The sequence below is a fragment of the Theropithecus gelada genome, chromosome 5, assembly GCF_003255815.1.
Source record: "Theropithecus gelada isolate Dixy chromosome 5, Tgel_1.0, whole genome shotgun sequence".
NCBI classification, from domain to species: domain Eukaryota; kingdom Metazoa; phylum Chordata; class Mammalia; order Primates; family Cercopithecidae; genus Theropithecus; species Theropithecus gelada.
Window position 1 is genome coordinate 73,791,706 of NC_037672.1, and position 21,291 is coordinate 73,812,996.

Here is a 21,291-nt window from a genome sequence, read left to right on the forward strand (position 1 = left end):
AATTAATTTTCGTATAAGGAGTAAGGAAAGGATCCAGTTTCAGCTTTCTACTTATGGCTAGCCAATTTTCCCAGCACCATTTATTAAATAGGGAATCCTTTCCCCATTTCTTGTTTCTCTCAGGTTTGTCAAAGATCAGATGGCTGTAGATGTGTGGTATTATTTCTGAGGACTCTGTTCTGTTCCATTGGTCTATATCTCTGTTTTGGTACCAGTACCATGCTGTTTTGGTTACTGTAGCCTTGTAGTATAGTTTGAAGTCAGGTAGCGTGATGCCTCCAGCTTTGTTCTTTTGACTTAGGATTGTCTTGGAGATGCGGGCTCTTTTTTGGTTCCATATGAACTTTAAAGCAGTTTTTTCCAATTCTGTGAAGAAACTCATTGGTAGCTTGATGGGGATGGCATTGAATCTATAAATTACCTTGGGCAGTATGGCCATTTTCATGATATTGATTCTTCCTATCCATGAGCATGGTATGTTCTTCCATTTGTTTGTGTCCTCTTTTATTTCACTGAGCAGTGGTTTGTAGTTCTCCTTGAAGAGGTCCTTTACATCCCTTGTAAGTTGGATTCCTAGGTATTTGATTCTCTTTGAAGCAATTGTGAATGGAAGTTCATTCATGATTTGGCTCTCTGTTTGTCTGTTACTAGTGTATAAGAATGCTTGTGATTTTTGCACATTAATTTTGTATCCTGAGACTTTGCTGAAGTTGCTTATCAGCTTAAGGAGATTTTGGGCTGAGACAATGGGGTTTTCTAAATATACAATCATGTCATCTGCAAAGAGGGACAATTTGACTTCTTCTTTTCCTAACTGAATACCCTTGATTTCTTTCTCTTGCCTGATTGCCCTAGCCAGAACTTCCAACACTATGTTGAATAGGAGTGGTGAGAGAGGGCATCCCTGTCTTGTGCGATTTTGTTCATCTTTTTTTACAGACTTTTGTATCTCCATTTAGTTTCATTCTGCTCTGATTTTAATTGTCTTTTATTTTGCTAGCTTCAGTGTTGGTTTGTTGTTGTCTTTCTAGTTTCTCTATGTGCATTGTTAGATTGCTAATTTTAGATCTTTCTAACTTATTGATGTAGGTGTTTAGTGCTCTAGACATTCCTCTTAACACTGCTTTGGCTGCATCCTAAAGATGTTGATGTCTTGTGCCTTTACTGTCCCTAATTTCAAAGAAATGTTTGATTTTTGCCTTAAATTTGTTGTTTACCCGAAAGTAATTCAGGAGCAAGTTGTTTAATTTCCATGTAGTTGTGTTGTTTTGAGATATCTTCTTGGTAATGACTTCTATTCTTATTGTGCTGTGGTATGAGAGTGTGCTTGCTGTGATTTTTTAAAATTTATTGAGGCTTGCTTTGTGGGCAAATATTTTATTTATCTTGTAGTATATTCCACATGCAGATAAGACGAGTATGTATTCTGTGGTTGTTAGGTGTATTATTCTGTAGATGTTTGTTAGGTCAAGTTGGTCAAGTGTCAAGTTTATGTCGACAATTTCTTTGTTAGTTTTCTGCCTCAATGATCTGTGTAATGCTATCAGTGGGACTGTTGATGTTTCCCACCCTAATTGTGTAGCTATCCAAGTCTTCGTAGGTCTAGAAGAACTTGTTTTATGAATCCGAGTGCTCCAATGTTGGGTACATATATATTTTGGATGGCTGAGTCTTTTTGTTGAATTGATCCTTTTATCATTATGTAATGGCCTTCTTTTTCCTTCTTTACCATTCTTGCTCCTTTTTGTTTTCTGTTTGCATGACAGATCTTTCTCCATCCCTTTACTTTGAGCCTATGGGTGTCACTACATGTGAGATGGTTCTTTTGAAGGCAACAGATTGTAGACTCTTGTGTTTTTATCCACCTTGCCACTCTATGCCTTTTAAGTGGGACATTGAGACCATTGACATTTAAGTTACTATTGATATATGATATTTTGTTCCTGTCATGTTGTTAGCTGATTGTTTTGTAGATAATTGTATAGTGGCTTTATGGTGTCTGTGGGCTATGTACTTAAATGTGTTTCTGTGGTAGCTGGTATTGTTCCTTCATTTTGACATTTAACATACTCTTAAGGACCTCTTGTAAGACTGGTAATGGCAATGAAATCCCTTAGCTTTTGTTTATCTGAAAATGATTTCATTTCTCCTTTACTTATGAAGCTTAATTTGGCGGGGAATGAAGTTCTTGGTTAGAATTTCTTTTCTTTAAGCATGCTGAGAATAGGTCCCCAGTCTCTTCTGGCTTATAAAGTTTCTGCTGAGATAGCCTGATGAGGTTCCATTTGTAAGTGACCTGACCTGTGTCTGTAGCTACCTTTACATTTTTTTTTTTCTTTTGCAGTGACCTTGGTGAATCTGATGACTGTATACCTTGAGGATAGTTGTCTTATATTGCCTCTTGTAGGGGTTCTTTGAATTTCTTGAATTTGCATGCCAACTTCTCTAGTGAGATTGGGGAAGTTTTTGTGGATCGTGTGCTTAACTATGTTTTCCAAGTCGTTCCTGTCTCTTCTTGTCTATCTAGAATGACAGTGGATCATAGCTTTAGTCTCTTTACATAATCTCATATTTCTTAGAGGTTTTGTTCTTTTTTAAAAATTCTTTTTTCTTTACTTTTGCTTAAGTTGATTTAAAGAACTGGTCTTCGAGCTCTGAGATTCTTTCCTTAGCTTGATCTATTCTGTTGTTAATGCTTCCAACTGTATTATAAAATTCCTATAGTAAATTTTTCAATTCTAGGAATTTAGTTTGGTCCTTTCTCGGCAAGTGGCTATGTCATCTTTCACCTCTTGGATCATATTACTGGGCTTGTGGGATTGGATTTCAACTTTCTCCTGAATCTCAATGAGTATCCTTGCTATCCAGATTCTAAATTCTGTGTCTGTAGTTTTAGTCATTTCAATCTGGTTCAGAAACATTGTGGGGGAGGTAAAGTGATTGTTTGCAGGCAAGGAGACAGTCTGACTTTTTGAATTGCCAGAGTTCTTGCACCTATTCTTTTTCATATGAGAGGTCTCATATTCCTTTATCTTTTTGAATTTGCTGTCATTTGAATGGGGCTTTTTTTTTTTTTCATTCTTTATTTCCCTTGAGATTTTGGCTGTTGTATAAATTGAGTATAGTCTGTTGTCTTCATTTCTTCGTGCTTTCAGAGGGTCAGAGTTCTTTACTGGGTCTTTATTTGTGGCTAGATTCTTGCATGGGTTTCATAGGCATGTGTTCTGGGAGAATTTTGTTGGTGTTATAATTCAGACTGTGATCCAGTAGATGGTGCTTAAGAGTAATGGCTGGCAGATAGGCTCTTAGCTGCCCTGCTCTTGTGTATTTCAGCGTGTGTGCAGCAGTGCTCTGTGGTTGTGAGATTGAAGAGAGATGATGCTCTTACCAGGTGCATCCCTGTGCCCTAGGGGGCTCCCTTTAGTCACTGGCACCATGCCCTCATTTCCTTAGCCTCAAGAGGTGCCCTAGCAGGCTGTGTTTCTGCCTGCACTAGTGACAGTCCAAGCCAAAGATTAGGTTGCCAAGAGACCTGCAATGTTGTGGAAGCTCACTGGTCCTCTCTGCTTGGTGGAGTCAAAGCAGGTTGTGCGGTATATCTGAAGGTGGTCTGTTGATGCCTTGGCCTACTGGTCAAGGGTGAGGGATCTCTGGGCAGGGTAGTGTTGTCATGGGTATGCAGCTTATGTAGTGCTTGTGGCTCACAGTTTTTTTGCCCAGCAGACAGCTGTGGGGCCTGCCCAGCTTGTTCTCCCTCAACCAAGTCACCTTCTGTTTGCTGCCTGAGTATTTGGCCCAACCAGCTGGTTTTGTCCCAAGCCTTCTGTATCCAGATCACTGGGCTGTTAGGTGTCCGGGGCTATGGTGCTTCTTTGGTCAGAGGCAGTGACTGTCAGACAGGGCACACTCTTTCTGGATTATCCCTGTAGAGGGAGGCACACCAGCTTCTGCACCAGCCCATGAATCCATGTCTCAGTCTTCTCAGTGTTCTGAGAGTGGGGGCTCTTCCTCTGCTCAAGTACCAGCCATAGATCTCGGCTTGGCACTCCTGAACTATGTGCTCTAACCCGACGGGGTTGAGATTGAGCCTGCAGCTTTGTCTTCTGGCCTCTTGGGTTGGAGACTGGCTCTGCTGGGGGAGCGGACCAGTAAGGCAAACCAGTAAAGCACTCGTACTGGGCAGTGGAGGCTCTGCTGTGTGTGTGTTCTTGTGGGAGCAACCGGGTAGCATCCTTGGGAGGGGCCGGCGGAGAGCAGCCTGTGCAGAAGAGACACACCCTAGTCTCATGAGAAAGGCAGCCCTGCTCTCTCCTGGCCCTGCAGTCAGCAGATGTCAGAGCTATTTGGAGGAAGGGAGAGAGCCCTGGAGGATGGGTTCCTATGGCTGTGTTTTGCTGCAGCTGCCCCACAAGCAAAACCCTCTGGGCTCCATGCAGGCAGGAGCTCTCTGCCTACTCTCGAGGCAGATCTCCCTGCCAATTCAAGTATCTATGGGGGTCGTGGGATCTCTCATAGGTATGATCCTAGAGATCCCCAGCAAGAGCGAATTGCCCCGCGGTCACTTCATTCACCCCTTCTCTAGGAGCTATTCAGGGCCAGGAGCTAGTCCTAACATCCACCAAGACCACATAGAGTTGCCAGCTTCCTCCTCTTCAGGCTCTGTGTCTGCATTGCCTCTCTATCAACTCTGAGTGTTTTCTCTCCCAGAAATCTGTTTGATATATGTTGACTTACTCAATATTTTGGTCTCTCTCAGTGGGAAAGTTCTTTTCTGGCTGTATCTGGACAACCATCTTTCCACTCCCCCAACAAGTTCTCAGTTATTTTTCACTGGTGGCAAAGAGAGGAAGTGAGTGAAACATATCCATTTTAATGATAAATTTATACTTTAAATCATAGTTCTTCAGCAAAAATGTTGAAGATTGTCTGTCTCTATCATCTTTCTATGCCCAAAAGCCATATGAAAGCCATGCATGTGTAGAGTTTGCATGGAACTGTTTTGTTTAAAAACTGAAATTATATTTTGACAGTACTCCATCATTTTTGCCAAAGTTAAAAAAATGACTAGTCTGGTAATTAAAACAAGATACTAATTGTTTACAAACTGAGAATTGCTAGTATGATTAAATTAATATTGATTACTTAAAATTAATGTGTGAAGTATCACTACTTAACTAAATGGAATGCAGGAATGATTTATCAAGTACGTATCCTAGGACAAGGAATCATTCTAACAGACTGGTTTCCATTTATTTTCCCCTTGGGAGCATCCAGTAATTAATGTACTTACGCTAGGATTCCACACCTAAAAGCCAATGCTGTAAAAAACTGTTTTTTTAGATAAAAATAAATATAAACATGAGTTCTGGAATTTTTCCATATGCTCTATGATACATTGACTTCACCTTGGAACTGAATGTTCAGGACAATCCAAAAAGATAATACTATAAATAAAATTATAGTATTATAATTATAGTATATTATAGTTGGATAGGTAAATGATTTCCAAAATAAAGACTGGAAAATTCTCACGACTCCCATCCACTATGCAGAATTTTCAGTATCAAAAGGCTACAGATGTTGACTCCATCACTTTCTAATTTCATTTCTTAATAATAGCTTCTCACTGAAACCATCTTTATTGGGCTCCTTATATTCTAAAACTACAACAACTAGCTTGAGGGATTATCTCTTAAAAGGACATCTTAAAGAGATTTCTTTTTTCATTCTTTGTTCCTTCTATTTTAAGAGATTAACATTTGCAATACAAAAACTTCTTTAGAGACAAAAAATATTACCTTTAAAAACACTTTTTCATTTAAGTTTATTGAATCTTTTCCTGGCTGTAAGCTAAAATCCTTATCTAAAAACTGGGGATGTGTGATGACAGAACTTCCAAAGAATAGAGACATTGAAATAGATGCATAGCAGAGCATTATCTAGTACCGATTAGTTTATTTTTACGTAGGTTATATTCCAAAACACAGAACTTATGACTGGTGATCTTGATTAAATAATTTATTAATTCATTAATTTATTAATAAATTATTAATTTATTAATAAATCATTAATAATTTATTTTATAACTAATTTGTTTTGATTTTATTTAAATTATAAAATTTGTTTAAATTTTAATTAGATAATTTATTAATCAAGATCTTTCAGAAAAAATTCATAAGGAAGTGAGGACAGCAGGAAAGGGCAAAGGAAGAAGCTAGATAAAGATGTAGTTTCAAAAATGTAGCCTCAGCATGATTTCTCTGGGAGATCTGGAGCCTAGATTAATCACGGAGGTGATTCTTCCCAGAAATAGAGGGTTGGGTTGTTTGTCTTACACCAGTAGAGCTGCCCAGGGAAGGTGGAGCATAGCCTACCAGACATTACTAAACAAGGTGCTCAGGTCAGACAAGGACAATCCTCTGCAGAAGTGCAGGTGTGAACTGTTATCAGTCAATTCTCGAAGCTGGGGTATGGGTACACCTCCCCACTCAGTGCAATTTGGATAGAGAACAAATATCTGCTACAATTCTTTTCTCACAACTCATTATCATTTAAGTAATTTCAGCTTCTTAAATAAATTTCATAAGAAAGAAGAAAAAGTTTATTTGCTTGATAAGTGACTGCAAGCAATAACTCCCCATTGACCTAGGCCTCCAGATAATCCAACTCATGATCCTGGCTTTGCTTCATTTCCTTCTGTGGCTCTGTAAGTGATTTCATCCATTCCCATAATAGGAGTTCAGAAGAAGAAAAATCCCTTTGAGTCAGCAGGAAGCTTTCCTGGAGAGGAAAGAGGAAAAGAATCAGTTTTGTTGGTGTTTTTGTGCTCTGCTGGCACATATTCCCTTGACAGTAGCAGGAAATTTGCATAACCTGCTTGAATATTTTCATGGGTGGACCTCAAAAGGGATTCCCTCCCTGGCATGCAGTAACTGCTGATCTTCCTTGAGGACTTAATCTGCATTTAGTTCATAACAAAAGGAAAGATGCAAGCTCAAACTTGTCAAAAACAGTACCTGGATGGGTATGAAGCTAATTAGTCAGAGCCATAGGTATCATTTCAAATATGTTATTTTGTTTTTGAATACTGGAGTTTAAACCAAAGACTACAATTGGTATCTGATTTTAAGGTGAAGTTTTTTTCCCCCATTTTACCACGAGCACACTATCTTGTTTCAAACAGAATCATGTCTAGTAAAATGATCTATTCTTAGGTTTGAACTATAAAAAGGGACAGGATACAATTAGTTTTTGTAGTTTGGATCATATTACAAGCATCATAGTACTGAGTTCCCAACAGAAAAATGTAAATATGAGTTAAACTTCCCAGAAACTAGTTATAACAATGATTAGGTATCTGAGGAGGAATAGTTCCCCTACCCCTGTTAAACTTAGAAGCAGGAAACAACCTCTGAAGAGATTGTCTCTTAGGAGATTTATATTCAGGGAATAAAGGATGACTTTGAGGTCTTCTTTAAGGGATTCTTTCACCATGACCTTTCTACCTGCCTGTCTCCCACCAACTTTAACATCTGTCTTCAAATATGTAATTAATTCAAGGTTGTCAAAGTCACTTAATGCGCTTAACACAAGATCTAAAGATGGCTTCCCTGGTTCATATTACAGAGCCACCATTTCCTCTGCCACCTCAGACAAGATTATATATCCTGAGTCTCAGTTTCTTCATCTATCAAATGGAGCTGATGAGAATGATACTTTTCCTCCTAAGGTGGTTTGAATTTTAAACAAAAGAATCAGTCCAATGCCTGCCATGTAGTATGGAATTAATACTTGTAAGCTTTAAGTAAAGGTCACACCAGTATTGTACTATACCAGAATATGCCATTTTTAAAATAGAGGTTGATGTGTTGGGGGACCATGGTTTGTTAATATCACATTTTAGTTTGAATTGAATCTTGATATTTTCTTATACTCTAATATAATGAGATTCCTAATCCTTCCCCAAAGTGTCATAGGTACAAAGTTCAGAATTTCAGAGGACATTTATCAGGAGTGCTAGAGACATAAAAGTCATCTTTTCTCCCTGTTTCCTGAATGATGAAAACAAAATGAACTCAGAGAAACTTAGTGAAATCGTAAGTGTCATGACTCAGAACTGATCCAAACCTGAGGAATAACCCAAACATGTGAGGTCACCACTGGGGTCTCCTGGGTCCCACCTTTCTGCAGATGACCACAGATTTCTACTTTCACTTGGCAACACGATTTACAGATATAACAATGTGTTACCATCTTCTTCCCTTTACCATCTTGTTGATTCTTAATTCATTAATTCATTTATTCATGCACTCATTTATCTATCAAACATGGCTTGTGTGTTCACCATTGGCCAGACAAGGTGTGGCGCATTGGATATACAAACATAAATCACACTCCCTGCCTTACACAGTTCACAGTCTAACGTGAGAGAGACACTACTGTAAACCAGTGTGATAATTACTATTAATACAATAAAATCATATTCAAGATGACAAGGTGACCCAAATAAAGGAGTGTTCAACTTTGAGGAGGGCTTGTTAGAGCTAACTTAATTGTCATTGGAGTTTCTCAAGTAAGGTAAAGTTGTAATTGAAGAAATTTGCCAGGGGGGAAAAATAAAAACGTTGTAGGAAGAGGAAAATGAATGTGCACAGTCACAGAGGTGTGAACCAGCCTACTGTGATTAGGAAAGAGGAATTAAATCAGTAGATAAGAGGCTTTGGCCCCTCTCCAGCTGGACCAGGCACAGGGGAAGGGAGGGGGGCACAAAAGAGGTAAGCGGGTGGGAGTAAGGGTGGGATGAGGGCAGCCAGAGGCCAGGGAGGGCTGTGCCTCCGTTGGGTTTGTTAGTGGCCAGGACAGGGCAGGGCAGCCCAGCCTCCTGTCTCTGCTTCCATCTTCCATTTCCCAATGCGCTCATCCTGGCTGCTACAGAACCCTCTCCCCTCAATGACATTGAACCCTGGCTAACATCTAGGATGGTGTGGAGCCTGCCGGCGAACCGCCCACTACCTAAGGTGCTAGGCTGCAGGAGGTGGCAGTGCTTGCTCAAAGCCTGGTGTTCCTTGCACAGTTGATGGTCTTTCTTATTTGCATCATCTGTCTCATATTCTGTGGACATCTGGGCAGTCAAGCTGGGTAGTGTTACACTTGTGAATGATACTGGAATTTCAGTTAAAACTGGATTAGTCTCCCCTTGTGACAAGCTAATGTCTCAATCTAGGCAAGAACCTGAAATGTGTGGGGACCATACTTCAAAGAGGAATCCTTATCTTGATGCTGTGCTGTTTTTCTTGCTGGGCCATCTTTCTCAATACTGACAGCATCTTCCTGCTCTTAAGGGGATCCTGACGTCACCAGGATGGCCCAAATTTATGTGATGATTTTCATTCTTGCTCTTCTAGCAGCATTTCTGTTCTGGCTGCAGAGGAGATATTTACAAAAGTCAGGGCATCATCTTGCCTTAAGTTATCACTGGAATCACAGGGAATGCAGTCTGTGTGGACCTTAATGTACTCTTGCTTGTAGACTGTGGACATTAGAGGGTTAGAATCTGCCTGGGCCAACACCACTTCCTGGTTCTTCCTGTCTGCACTTCTTTTCCTCTACATGTGGAAAAAAAAAAAAAAAACTATCAATACTGGGGAGGTTGGCTAGGGACTTTTCCCAGGAGTGGGGCTCCTACATCCAGCCGGCTATCCAATTATGCTCATGGTGTATACTGAGTGACAAACTTGAGATTGGAACCCTTCTTGCAGGACTGATTAATGTGACAGAGGTGGAAGCTCAGGGCATCATCTGTGAACTGGCCTTTGTAGTCAAGATGGTTGCCCCCTGGCTTTGGCATGGCAGCCAGTGTACGAGTGGGCAATGCTGTGGCAACAAGGAATCATGAGCAGGCTTGGTGCCCCCACTTTACTGTTCTCCAGTGTGCCAGTGTGTGTACACTTGCAGCAAGTGTTTTTACTTGTAGTTTTGAAGAGTGTGGTTGCCTACGTATTTACCATTGACAAAGATATTATTTCCCTTTATAAGCCAAATGATGCCTGTTTTTGCTCCTCTTCATCTACTTGATGCACTTGCAGGTACCTTTGGTAGAGTCGTGAGAGGCACAGGAAAATGGAAGATTGGTGCTATCTTGACTGCCATTGGTTATGGGAAAACCTTTTTTGTTTTCCCATGGGAGTATCTCTGATGTTTGCTGCTAAACGGGATAATAGGAATCTGGTCTGGATTGAGCATGTCTTTCAAAACCTCTTCTATTTAGCATACATTTTGAGAATAAACTAGAATAGAGTTGCAGAGCAGGCACAAGTTTGAGCAAGTTTAAAAGGGCGCAGAGAGACCATACCTACCCCAACAGAGCTACCTATCCCAGAAAGAGAAGTAACCGATGGAGCGATTTTGCCTGATATCGTCAGACCAGAGCACCAGACCATACAACTGATGGAAGAAAACTCCTCATATGCAGTGCCCTCTGTTGGGGATGTTTTGACAAGACAGTTATTTTTATTGTGGAATGACTTTAGCTGTTGCTATTGCTATCCTTTTAGCAGGAATTTTAGTAACAGTTTTCAATGACTATAGTTAAAGTAGAAAAATTATCACCAGCCTTCAGCTAGAAATGATAATTATATGCCTTATATGAAGCATGGAAGGCGACCTTGTTATTTGAGCAGTGGTTTTACTTTCGACTCTGGGTGGAAAGGTGATGGCTCCATGATTATTCTGAGAAACTGTGTTACCCTAATGGAAATCAAGAAAGGAGGTATAACTGTAAGCAAAATTTTCTCTGTTAACTGTATCATGATTTCTAAGTATGTAAATTTGATTTTTCCTTCTGTAAGTGTTCCTTGTTCTTTCTTTTTTCTTTTCTTTTCTTTTCTTTCTTTTTTTTTTTTTTCTGAGATGGAGTCTCACTCTGTTGCCCACACTGGAGTGCAGTGGTGCAAGCTCGGCTCATTACAAGCTCCACCTCCCAGGTTCATGCCATTCTCCTGCCTCAGCCTCCCAAGTAGCTGGGACTACAGGCGCCCGCCACCATGCCTGGCTAATTTTTGTATTTTTAGTACAGACCTGGTTTCACCTTGTTAGCCAGGATGATCTCGACCTCCTGACCTTGTGATCCGCCCACCTCCACCTCCCAAAGTGCTGGGATTACAGGGGTGAGCCACCACGCCCAGCCTATTCTTTCTTCGGTTGAATATCTTTCTTCTTCCAGGAAAGTGGTTCATTGTCCTATAAACTGTTATTGGTGACCTAGTTTTCTTTTATTTCTTTTAATGTGCTTAGTCTTGCCACTGAATATATATTAAGTAACTGTTCAAGTTCTATCTAGGATATTACCATATAAGCTTTTACAAAATAAACACCTTAAAATGAGAGAAAGAGAGAGAGACAGAGAGAGAAGAGAGAAGAGAGAGAGAAAAAACTTTGAAGGTAGAGAGGGGGCAAAGTAGGGGCCAATGAAGGGGTAAGATTGTGTTGAGGGAAATATTGAGCTTGAGGCAGCGGTCTAATATACTCAGGTTTGCATTTTAAAGATATCATCCTGGTTGCAGCATTCGGAGGGAACAACTGAGGGGACAGAAGATAGGGTAGAACCACATCAACATGCCATGAGGAGGCTGCTGCAAAGGCCCAGATACAAGTTTCTAAGGAGCTGATTTGAGACCATAGCAATGGGATTGAATCAAGGGAAGTGGATTTAACATTTAGGAGGTAAAGTCTGCTGGACATTATTGCCACATTAGAAGAGTCAGGGAGAGGAAGGAATCTTGTGGGGAGGGAGACTTTCCTTCTCCTGACAAGATGTAGAAATTGGGGGCAAAATTTACCATGGAAATAGATCTTATGTAAACTTACATCGACTTGTTATTCTGACTTACAACTCTCAGCCCAGTACTTAAAAAAATTTTTTTAATCTATTTATTATTTATTTTGAGAACAGATTATGACTCTGGCTAATTTTTGTATTTTTAGTAGAGACGGAGTTTTGCCATGTTGCCCAGGCTCACCTGGAACTCCTGGGTTAAAGCAATCTCTCCACCTTGGCCTCCCAAAGTGCTTGGATTACAGGCGTGAGCCACCACACCCAACTAGCCCAGTGCTTTTTTGACAAAAAGGCAGTGTCTCAATAGCCAGCTGGAATCAGAACCCTTTAGGAAATCAGTTTCCTGAATATTGAAAAACTTCCAATGGCTTAGACTGGAAAAGCTAAGTAATGAAATGCTGATGATATAAGAGTGTGGTGAAACTTACTCCCAAGCAGAGTACCAGTTTTGAAATCCTGTCTCTCATAGAGATGACTAATAAGTGAGGGTGTCAGAGTCACATGGCAGAAGTCATTTCAAGTCATGTCAAATGACTTAATCATTTAAGAAATCAACAAATTCTATCAGTACTGATGAGATAACATATTTGGGATGAGTGCAGCAAACAAGGTAGGCTTTTTTAGAAATTAGGATGCTGTCTTAAAAAAACAGCATGTACTTTTAATTTACTTGATAGTATTTAAAACTATCATCAATAGCTTAATAGATACCAGACAAGGTGTAAAATGTGTGATGTAATTTCACCTAATTCTCAAATCAACTGTATTAGGCAGATATTGTTGTTATCCCATTTTACAGGGGCTTAGCAAAGTTGAACAATTTCGTTGTGGTTATTTGGTTCCACAAAGATTAGGCCCCAGGTTTAGTCTTACAACTGTCAATATACCCATTAACATGACTGAGAATAAGCTGAAAACCTTTTTTTTTTTTTTTCCTAAGTCTCTGGCTAAGACAAAGAATAACACTTTTCTTAAGACTAATACTTATTTTTTAAAATTATTATTATTTTTATTTTACTTTTAAGTTCTGAAGACTAATACTTATTTTTTAAAAATCAGATGTCTAGGATATTTCGACATTCTTCTGTAGACGGTCGATTTATCAAATCTCATGTTATCAAATTAAGGTATGTAAACTTGGTTTGTAATTTCAAGTTAATACTGTTAAGATGAGGTATTTGATGAACCTAATTGCTTAGCTGCCCTGAGCAAGTCTTTACAGCAACACACAGATTTCATAAATCTTGAGCAGCCCAAGGTTTCCTACCTATTCCTCAATCACAGTAGAAAGTCGTAAGGTGCTTTGTGACAAGAAAATCTCAGTTATTGGATAGAAAAAGAGGAAACAAATACAAGAAACAGCGGAATGACACAGTCGACATTCCCTCTTCCCCCGGCCTCTTTAGTTAGGGGCTGAGTAGAACTTAATGTCTTTTTCATTTTCCTCATTTTAAGCCTACCCCACCATCAGACAATGACTTTCTCCTCAGTAAAGTTTTTCTTTCATGACAGTGCATGTTTATTGTTAGTTTAAAATGGCTTTTCATTTTGATGCTTTGGTGAAAACAAATTAGTTTTGGTGAAAACTAATTTGGTGAATCATGAAGTTATTATCAGAGACTAAAATTACAGAATCCATCCTGAATGTTTTTACATGTTGTCTAAAAAGCTTAGATTCCATAGTGATATATGTCTCTTCATATATATGTATATATGTATATATGCATTTGCATATATGTATATATATTTGTAACATATGTATTATATATTTATATTTGTATATATATTTATAACGTGTGTATATATATTTGTAATATTTGTTTGCTTCACTTCTTGGTGATAAAGTAAATATACATATGGTTAAATGATTAAGGAACCCATGTCTTTCCTTTTTCTCTTGCACTTCTTTCTTTCATACCTTCTTACCTTTTTTCCTTTCTCCTTTCCACTTTTCTCTCCTTCTTTCGCTTTCTCCTCTTCTTCCTTTCTTCTTTTCTTTTATCTCTCAAATTCATTCTCAAAAGATTTCTTGAGGCTTTCTAACCCCATACATCACAATATAAATTTATACATTTGAACTGTTTATCAAATGATTCTCTTTTATAACTGCTTTCTTTAATCATTTATCTATTAACAGACCACCAGAGCCCAACAGGTCAGTGCTTTAATATAGTAAAGGTTTATTTCATTTTTATGGTACAGTCCAAAGAATCAGAAGTTGGGGCAAGGGTGTGGTGCCAATTAAGATTATGAAATGAAACTCTCCACTGGATCTTCTGCATCTGGTGGCAGACAAGGGAAGAGTGAGAGCAGGAAAATGCTATGAGAGGTTTTATTAGAAGCCAGACCTGGAAGTGGAGACATTATTTCTTTCCATATCTCATTGACCAGATTCCTTAGAAAGTTTCAGTAAACCTCAGGAATGTCCAGGAAATGGAATCTACCTCTGTGCTTAGGAGACAAAGGAAACTGGGTTTGGTAAACAAAAGGATCCTCCTTGCCACACCATTTCTAAAGAATAATGACATTCGTTACAGCTTTTGCTAAAATTGCCTTAAAAAGCAAGCCATTTAAGTATGTATAAAGCATGATTTCACAAACATCTCCTCCCACAAGCCCCCTCTAAACTATGAGCTAAGTAAAGACAGTGAACAACTATTTTCAGGTATGTATTTTATCCAGTATTTCTAGCATGTTGTGTTTAGTTCTTCTACAGTGCTTCCAACACTTCCTGGTTGTTATACACTCATTTTTAATCTCTGTATCTAGAGATAATTTAAAAATCTGGTATGCACATGTATCATGCATTATGCTTTTAAAGTTTAATTTGAGTCCTAATAGGTTAAAGTCATTAATGATTAGATAAATGGCATTTTTTATGTGCTTTTTTGTTCTTCAGTCCAGATGAACAAGGTGTGGACATTCTTACCGCCCTCATGTTTCGATACCCATCTACTGATAGTGCTGAACAAATCAAGAAAAAAATTGAAAAGGCTTTATATCAAAGTTTGAAGACCAAACAGTTATCTTTGACCATAAACAAATCATCGTTTAGACTCACACGTAAGTCTTTTACTTTTATTTGCCACTTTTGTGGTTCCCTCCTCTTATAATCCTCTTTAATTTTTATAAGCAACATACATATATATTTTTTGTAAAATATACCCATTGACATATATATCCATATATAATTTTTTGTAAAATATATATATATGTATATAAAATATCAGCACGGAATAAAACTAAAATAAAATTCCACTATGAGGCAAAATTTAGTATTAAAACATGTTTTATTTCATATTTTACTAGGGCTTTTAATAAGGTTTCTAAACTTTTTTCCATATCGTATATTATTGGGTCCTTACAAAAGTTCCAAAGGGTAAGTATTACTTTCACCATTTTACAGGTAAAGAAGCTGAGACTCAAAGAAGATGTGACATGAGATTAGCAAACCTTGGGGCTAGAATTAGACACAGGTATTGTGACTCACAGAGGTCTTTACAGATCAGTTCTGGGGGTTATTTTTTATAGTATCAAAGAAAGACACATTTATGAAGATTTACCCCTGTAGGAAGAGCCAGCGACATGAACCGTAAAGAGGTTCTCTAGCTTGTTTCCAACTTAAAACTATTTTTCATCCGTTCCTTATTTATTCCTCATGAAACGAAATGGGAAAGTTCTTGTTTTGTTTTCCTCCCAAAGTGGAAGAAAAGGAAGTTCAAATTAAGAAGCTGAAATTCAAACTACCTTACAGCTAGTTGGAATCCGAGCTCATTTCTATGCCAATATGTAATTGAAGGTAGTAAAATAACGTGTTTTAAATAAAATTTTAAATGTCAAGGGCAGGAACTGTGTCTTTTTATTTTCTTACCCCTCCCTCAAACACTAGCATACATCTCACATGTGATAGGTGTTCCAGTTCTATTCATTGCTTCTTGTTATGTATTTCCAAGTTTAGTTACTTCTAATTTAATACAAAAAAGATGGGAGAGGGGCTTGGATTTTGGACCCAAAAGACTTCTCCCTTCCCAAAAGCCATATATTTATTTAGGAAACAAGTTATCTAAAGTTAATTCTTCTGTTGTTAGAAATCAGGAAAGTTCTTTAAATATATTTTGAGATAGAATCCCCACAAATATTGTTATGTTCTCATAAAGTAATTAGAAATAATGGAGAGTATAGTATCCACCTTGATTGTTAATCAATTATGTTCCAAAGTATAAGTATTTTCCAGCATTCTATACATGGAAATCTCAATTCCTGATGATATAACTGTCCCTAAGCTACAATCATATATCCTAAAGTAAAATATCCATTATAAAAGTGACATTATGTTATGTTTACTGAGTTGTTACTGTTGTAGAGTTTCTTATTGTACAATTTATTAAAAAATTTTGTCCTTGTTGGTTACATACAATGATTTTTTATGATACAAGTTGTTTTAATACCAAAATAACTAAATTCTCTGACCATGCTCAATAATGAACTGTATATGTTTTCTTCTGCCACATACATGTATTCTGTTAAATAAAGAGACATATCCATGAAACCTCTAGTAGGAATTGGGGCTTGCATCCCTTTCTGGGGAGAAGTCAGTGTTCCTGATGAAATCACTGTAATTCTCCATTTTCTCACTGACAAACAGAAAACCAATCACCCAACAAACATCTAATGTATCTGAGTTATAATGAACATGAATGAATAAATTTGAAGGGAAAAAGATGTCACAGAAGGGAAACATAAAATGAAGTGAAAGTTTGTGTATGGCTGGAGACTCTGGACTGGTTGTATATGAAAGAACTTCATGCTTCTAGTGCCTGCTGCCTGAGCCACAACCATCCAAGCCATTCACAAGAGAGAATCCTCAGAGAGACAAGGTTATCAACCTGCACTGACTAAATTCCTACTCTGTTAGATCAGGGCCTTGAAATTGGGCCCTCAGGGATCTGTGATGCATTTAGCTCCATAGAGCTACCATTTCAGACTGGCCATTAGGAATATGCCTAAACCACATAGGTTGGTAAACACCAATTGTGATGGGAATTGGAGGTTGCTCCCCCAGATTATACGGAAGCCCCCAAAGAAAGCAGTCAGAGACATTTATCCTTATTTATTATTTCCTAATTTCCTAGTTTCTATTTCTTTTTCCTGAGCAAAATCAGGAAATAAAATTCCCTCTGATTTAATTTTAAAGTAAATTATACAATTTGGACCAAAAATAAAATCAGAGTAAAGAGTTATTTATTTATTACTTAATTATGAAAAATCTCATGCTCTCTTGAAATATGTATGCTTTGGATAATTCGCATTTCTATTAATGACCAATTGAACAAGGTAACATGAAAATGGGAATATATTATTCTGCCAGCTAATTCATATTTTGCTTATTCCAGCGATTGACAGCAGAAAGATGAGGAATCTTCTCAAGAGTCGTAAGTTCCAAAACCCACAATTAACTGTTTAGTTCACAGTGAAAGATCATGAAAAAAAGTTATAGAAAAGTTAGCGGTAAGGTTTACCAAACTTTTTAAGACTTATTTTATATTTTTGTAAGTCTTTTTATTATTTTTAGTATTTAAATTTATAAATTTATACTAAATACAATTTTAAGTTTATATGACCTATGAGTTTATATGTTTATATGACCTATATATGTTTATATGTTTATACTACCTATAAGTTTATATGACCTAACACCTTACATAATATTCTAGATATTATATTAATATTCATTATAAATAGCTCTTTTAATATTATCTGACAATTCAAGAGAGTGTTTTAAACTGGTAACATTTAGGCTTTAATTTTTTTTTTTAGTTTCTTTGCATTTTTATTGAAATATCTGTTATGTAAATTCTCTTCCTCTTCCTGCCCTGCACCCCACATTCCAGCATTGGTACACAATTAAGGTCTATTGTGGACAAACGTGCCCATTAAAAATGTTGTAACACTTTAAGGTCTCTTTTAAGATTGACTTGAAATCTAGTCAATTGAGGGTTTGATACCAGGGAAGAAGAATTTTTTTTTTTAAAACTAGTCTTTCAAGTTTTAAAAGACCAAAAAGGTCAATATTGTTTGAATCTGTTAAAATACAGGGCTTTGCAAACACAATAAATTGATTCTCCTTAGTCATTAGTTAAGGGAAAATCATGACCCACATTTAGTATTGGGCTCTCTCTCAGTAATAAGGATACTGCTACTAGTTTTGGTGTGGGTCCTCCTAATTTTGTATCCCACTCTGTCACTTACCAGCTGGGTGACCGCCAGCAATGTTCCCTCTTCAAGGCTTAATTTTCTCATCTAAAAGGTATGTTGCTATAAACACATCTAAAACACATAGCAGAGGATCTATACATTTTTGGTGCTAGATGAATTATCTATATATGCTTTATAAGGAGAGACAGAAGTTAATTCCTGGTCTGAATGCCTTGAAATGTTAGTGAACATTTCTTCTGAATCTCAATAGGATCAGCAAGACCTGTATCAAATAAGCCCAAAGGCTGAGTGCTATGAATGGTTCACAAGGTAGCAGGGACAAAGGATTATCTACAACCAAAGCAAATCAGAAAATACCTTTTTCCTCCTTTTTATGAATACGAATGATCATGTATTTCTGTGGCAGGCTGTGGAATAAGGATGACGTCTTCAAACATGCCATTACCAGCATCCTCTTCTACTCAAAGAATTGTCCAAGGAAGGGAAACAGCTATGGAAGGGGAATGGCCGTGGCAGGCCAGCCTCCAGCTCATAGGGTCAGGCCATCAGTGTGGAGCCAGCCTCATCAGTAACACATGGCTGCTCACAGCTGCTCACTGCTTTCGGAGGTAAGTTAACCAAGGCTGCTGTGAACCTTCTTTCCACAGTCCTCATCTGCCATTGATTTAGTGCATCGGAAGAGTCCAGTCTTGCCAGTGTATCCTTTGCTCCATTCAGCGTAGACCCTGCTATCCCCTAAATGGATTAAGCTTCCCCTATGCCCTATCTATGATGCTTGGGTTTTGTCATTTATAGTTCTTATATATTTTCCTCTCTCATGACCCTAGTGCTGTCTTTCCTACCATGTATTATATAAAGTAATAAGTAGATTATCGTAGTGTAAAGGCTATTACACATGTAACAAGTTTAATGTCTTACATACTCAAGAAGAAAGTCAGCTACTTTTGTTTTTTTTTTTTCTAATTAATCCCTCTAACTTCCCACTGTCAGCATTGCCATCACTTTACAAATAAGAAAAGAATCATAGGTATCCCTCTTGAAGTTCTCTCTTCTCATTGCATTCTCTAGGAACCCTGCAGGCCTGTATGGTCGAGAAAGGTGTGTGGAAGGTGGGAGAGACCTGCTACCTTGTCTTGCTCCCCTCACAGTATTCAAGACTGGTTATGTACAGCCCAGCGAAATCTCTCCGAACTTTTCATGGTTGTACCTCTTAAAACTCAGCTGTGTCATTTCATGTACACAGACATACACAGCACTCTAGTGCCCAAGGAAGTCAGGAACACACCGCCTTTCTTCCCTGAGGTTTTACCGTTATGGTACAGAAAACTTTTCCTTTTAAACTCTCAAAGACAAAACTCTAAATAGAGACCCTTTGCCTGGCCAGTGGCACTACTTTTGCACGCTACACCTTATTAAAGGAGCCTATCCTTGGTGATTCTGGGAGGCGCTATCATCCTTCTAAGGGTAACATCCCAGATGGTTCCAAGATACTAAGTTGATTATCTGTTGCTTCCTCACCCAAGAGAAGAGAAAGGGACTCACTTATATATGTGCATTTACAGCTCCCGAAATAACTGACATTATGACTTATGGGTAAATTTGAGTCCCACTCACTTGTGAAGATTTTCTAATTTTTTCATATTCACACAGTCCTCCAATCTTTGCACTTCTGTTTTTGTGAGAGTGTCTTCCATTTTAGTTTATAATTGATCTCTCTTTATGTAAATTAAAAATAAACAAATCCAGAATTCCAACTTAATATTTAGTGAAGAATATAAGCTGTGGCAATTGAAATACTTGTTTCAGCACGTCCAGTGCAGGCTCTGGGTACTCACAGACCTACATGGGAATTGGCCATTGAGCTTGATGAAGTAGAGATTACTGGTGACCTTGATAAAAGATTTTCTAGTGTGATAGGGATGGAAATGGATTCAATAGAGAATGGAAGGAGGATTAGATGCAGTAAGTTTTAAAACCACTTTTAAGAAGTTTTTAAATGAAAGGGATCAGACCAAATTTGACAGTTGATGGCAGTTGTGAAGTTAAAGGAAAGATTTTTTAAAATATGGGAGACACATAATAGCATATTTTATGCTGATAATAATAATCCAAAAGAGTTGGGTAAAGTGATGATCCTAGAGAAAAAAGAGTGCAATCTAGAAGTGATATATTAATAATTTCATGTAATCGCACAATGTGGTATACTGTTGTGAAGGAAAACTACGTGGTACTTTGAAGACAATATTGCATTATTCACATCTTTAAATTTTTATAAATTTATTTTTTCTGCAGAAATAACGTATTTTCAAAATCATATTTAAGACAAATCTTAGCACCCTTATGTCTATGAAAAATGATTCCAGTCTTTGTGTAACAGTGTGGGTGGGGAAGACACTCTTGAAAAGATGAAAGAGACCTGGATCATCTCCTTTTGGCACTAACCAGCAGAGTGTCACTTACCTGCACAAGTCACTGAACTTCTGGGCCTTGATTTTCTTATTCATAAAACGTGTTGAATTGGCCCATCATGTGAGGCTTCCTCTCTCATTGGCAGTACATAAAGGGATGGGATAATTTTTATTCTCCATCTGATTGATTTGTGAAATCCTTAAGACCTGAAGTCATATTATGTCTTTGTATCTCTAAGAATTCTAGTATCTAGTGCCTAGTTTTTAGTCAGTCCTAAGATTTCTGGTTTGAACAAAATCTTATCTTAATCTGTAAAGAAGTAAAATAGATGAGAGCAGAACCCCTCCATCTCCCTGGGCTCTGCCTGCTTTTTTTTTTTTGAGACAGAGTCTCACTCTGTCACCCAGGCTGGGGTGCAGTGGCGTGATCTTGGCTCACTGCAACCTCCACCTCCAGGGTTCAACAAGCAATTCTCCTGCCTCAGCCTCCTGAGTAGCCGGTACTACAGGTACATGCCACCACGCCTGGCTAATTTTTGTATTTTTAGTAGAGATGGGATTTCACCGTATTGGTCAGGCTGGTCTTGAACTCCAGACCTCATGATCCACCCGCCTCAGCCTCCCAAAGTGCTGGAATTACATGCGTGAGCCACCGCACCTGGCCTCTGCCTGCTCATTTTTAGAGAAGTGCAGCACTTAGGAAAACACTGATCTTTCAGGTTTTTTAAATTACATTTAAAGGTTGATGATTCACCAACATAGTAATTCTTCTTCACCCAGAGAATTTCAAGTTACTATATATTTCCAGTCACTCAGGATGGGGATAACTTTAAA

General features: G+C 38.0%; 1 protein-coding gene across 1 annotated transcript in view; it reads left to right on the top strand.

Annotated features, from left to right (window-relative positions):
* TMPRSS11F (transmembrane serine protease 11F) overlaps positions 1-21,291 on the top strand; it is a 76,591-nt gene that overhangs the window by 42,445 nt on the left and 12,855 nt on the right. Inside the window, exons 4-7 of the mRNA XM_025386454.1 lie at positions 12,893-12,960; positions 14,733-14,896; positions 17,227-17,265; positions 18,456-18,657. Coding sequence (XP_025242239.1) covers positions 12,893-12,960; positions 14,733-14,896; positions 17,227-17,265; positions 18,456-18,657 — 473 coding nt within the window. The remainder of the gene's footprint in view (positions 1-12,892; positions 12,961-14,732; positions 14,897-17,226; positions 17,266-18,455; positions 18,658-21,291) is intronic.